We start from the raw sequence: 2,432 nt of genomic DNA, 5'->3' as shown, positions 1-2,432 counted from the left end.
GACCAAAATCAACGGACCACTTAAGAACCTTAAAAAACCAATCATCAAATTGCAAAATGCGCATCCCAAAATTTTTAGCATAATCCTCCTCACTCGTGAGTTGTATCAAGATATGACGACTATCCAAAATCCCAATTTTCCAACCTCCAACAAGATTCATAAGTTGGAATGCTTCAGGAGAAAATCAAGCTTAGGAAGCTCGTAGAGAAATTTTCCAACTAAATTAAGACGACAAAAAGATGCAAGAATATTGTTATCAAATTCCAATAGAAAGAGGGCCAATTTTCCCCCTTTCTTAACAGATTTTTGGATGAAGTTATAATCAACACGAAGGGCTAGTGATTCATAAAAAGGAGGAGGAAAAACCTTATTTTCCCCCAAATCCTTAGAGGCACAAAAACCCGAGACTGCCTCATCAAAGGTAGGCGCCATACCTAATAGGTCCGAAACACCAAGCAAAAAAAATGTAAAACAGGGCACACGATAAAGAAAACTCGAGCAAAACACCAACAAGAAGCGAAATCAGAAGGATCTCACCAAAGGAGCGCAGCCGAGAAGAAGAGGCCTCCATTGTTGCCAGGAAGTTGCCTGAAATTCCCAGCCCTAACAGAGAAAACCATCGTAGATGTATGATATATATATATATATATATATATATATATGTGTTTTTTTTAAGGGAAAGGGCACTAATGGCTCCTTACGTGTTAATATTAAAAAAAGTTACAGGAGGGGGGAGGGGGTGAGGAATGGTGGATCCCTAGTTTAAAAACCCAAAATTACATTTAATCTAGAGGTTCCACCACACACAGTACAACACAAATAAAAAATTAAGAAAAAATACAATTATACCCCTAAAAATTAAAAAAGAGCCAAAAAACAAGTATACTTATGCAAGTAAGCATAAAAATAATCTTAAAAAGAAACAGGAACAAAATAGGTTGCTTCACATTAGTACTCTCAGTTAGAAACTCCAACAAAATGAGCTTCCACAGTAGATAACTCCAAAATAGATAGACCAACTATATATATAATTATATACAGTAAATGGGTGAAGCCTGAAATCAAACACTGGATTTCAGATTTCACTAGTTTTTGCTCCAGCTCTCTACCTCTGAAATAATTAAGCACCTTATTGATTAAAGGGAGGACTAGGCAAGTCCAGTTTGATGATATTCTTCAAAAAGTTTAAGATAAACTCAATAGTTGGTCTAATACTTTTCTTTCCAATGGGGGAAGAATTAACCTTCTTAAAAGCATCTTAGAAGTTCTCCCATCTTATTTATCTCAGGTTTCTGTTATGAAGAAATCCATCCAAACCTCACTTGAAAGAACTTTCAATAGATTTTTATGGGCAGGCCAGAGAAAGCAAGTGCATTGGGTGAGATGGCAAAGCATCTGTGGTAGTACCAGAGCTGGTGGCCTGGGGTTTAAAAGCTTCAAACAAATTACCCAAACAAATTTTTGCAAACTTTGGGTTATGTTTAGAGCACAGACTTCAATTTGGGCAAAATTTCTGAAAGGAAAATACTGTAGAGATCAGCATCCTTCTCTTGTGACCAACAGATTGGAGGACTCTAGAACTTGGAAGAGTATGTTGAAGAAGAGAACAAAGGCTGAACAGCTTTTCATTTGGGAGATTGGGGAAGGCAGAAAGAATGTGTGGCTTGATAACTGGACTGGAGAAGGCTTAATCTCTCCTCCAACTGATTCTCATTTCAACTCAACAACACAGAAGTCTGACCTTTGGTCTGCTAATGGTTGGAACCAGCAAGCTCTTCAGAATATCCTTGACAATAGATTAATTAACACTATAATGAAAAAACCCTTTGATAGATATAGGAAGGACAAACTTATTGTTAAGAAGAAGGTTTCCCAGACATTTTTAGCTTTCATTGCTAATTTATGCTTTCCTGAATCGGAGATATCTTGGACTAAATGTGTGTGGAACAAGTATCTTTCTCCTTCCATGGCCTTTCTCTCTTGGAAGCTTTTATATGGCTTCATCCCCACTGATGATATTTTAAAGTTAAAAGGTTTGAGAGGCCCTTCAAGATGCTGTCTGTGTAAATGTGAGGAGGAATCCCTCCCCCACTTATTCTTTAAATGCTATCAGGCTTAACATATTTGGAACATTTTGCTACCCAAATTAAAACTAAATACCATCCAGCTGTCTTGGGAGGTGTTTTATTCAAGCTGGAAAGATTGGCAGGACTAACAACTCCCTCCCATCCCTGGTATCATGGCATGGTTTGTTTGGATGGCAAGCAATAAGCTGAAATTTGATGAGGTCCATTGGGATGCAAAAGCCATTGCCACACACTGTTACAGCTATTTACAGAAACTACACTACCATAGGAAACTCTCTGGCATCCTATGCACATCTTCCCTCCTTGGTACAAGAAAACTTCAAACTATCCTTGTTCACTGGAATT

General features: G+C 37.7%; 1 protein-coding gene across 1 annotated transcript; it reads left to right on the top strand.

The window, feature by feature from the left end:
- Nucleotides 1-1,477: 1,477 nt before the first annotated feature.
- Nucleotides 1,478-2,119, top strand: LOC110033495. The gene has a single exon (XM_020737490.1). The coding sequence runs from the start codon at nucleotides 1,478-1,480 to the stop codon at nucleotides 2,117-2,119; it is 642 nt and encodes a 213-aa protein (XP_020593149.1).
- Nucleotides 2,120-2,432: the final 313 nt, after the last annotated feature.

This window comes from Phalaenopsis equestris, unplaced genomic scaffold (assembly GCF_001263595.1).
Source record: "Phalaenopsis equestris unplaced genomic scaffold, ASM126359v1 Scaffold001197, whole genome shotgun sequence".
In the NCBI taxonomy this organism is placed as follows: Eukaryota; Viridiplantae; Streptophyta; class Magnoliopsida; order Asparagales; family Orchidaceae; genus Phalaenopsis; species Phalaenopsis equestris.
This window is presented reverse-complemented; position numbering and strand designations above follow the sequence as displayed.

What these genes read in the sequence shown, in the direction of transcription:
- LOC110033495 (XM_020737490.1), top strand. Translation starts at nt 1,478, where the DNA reads ATGTTTAGAGCACAGACTTCAATTTGGGCAAAATTTCTGAAAGGAAAA.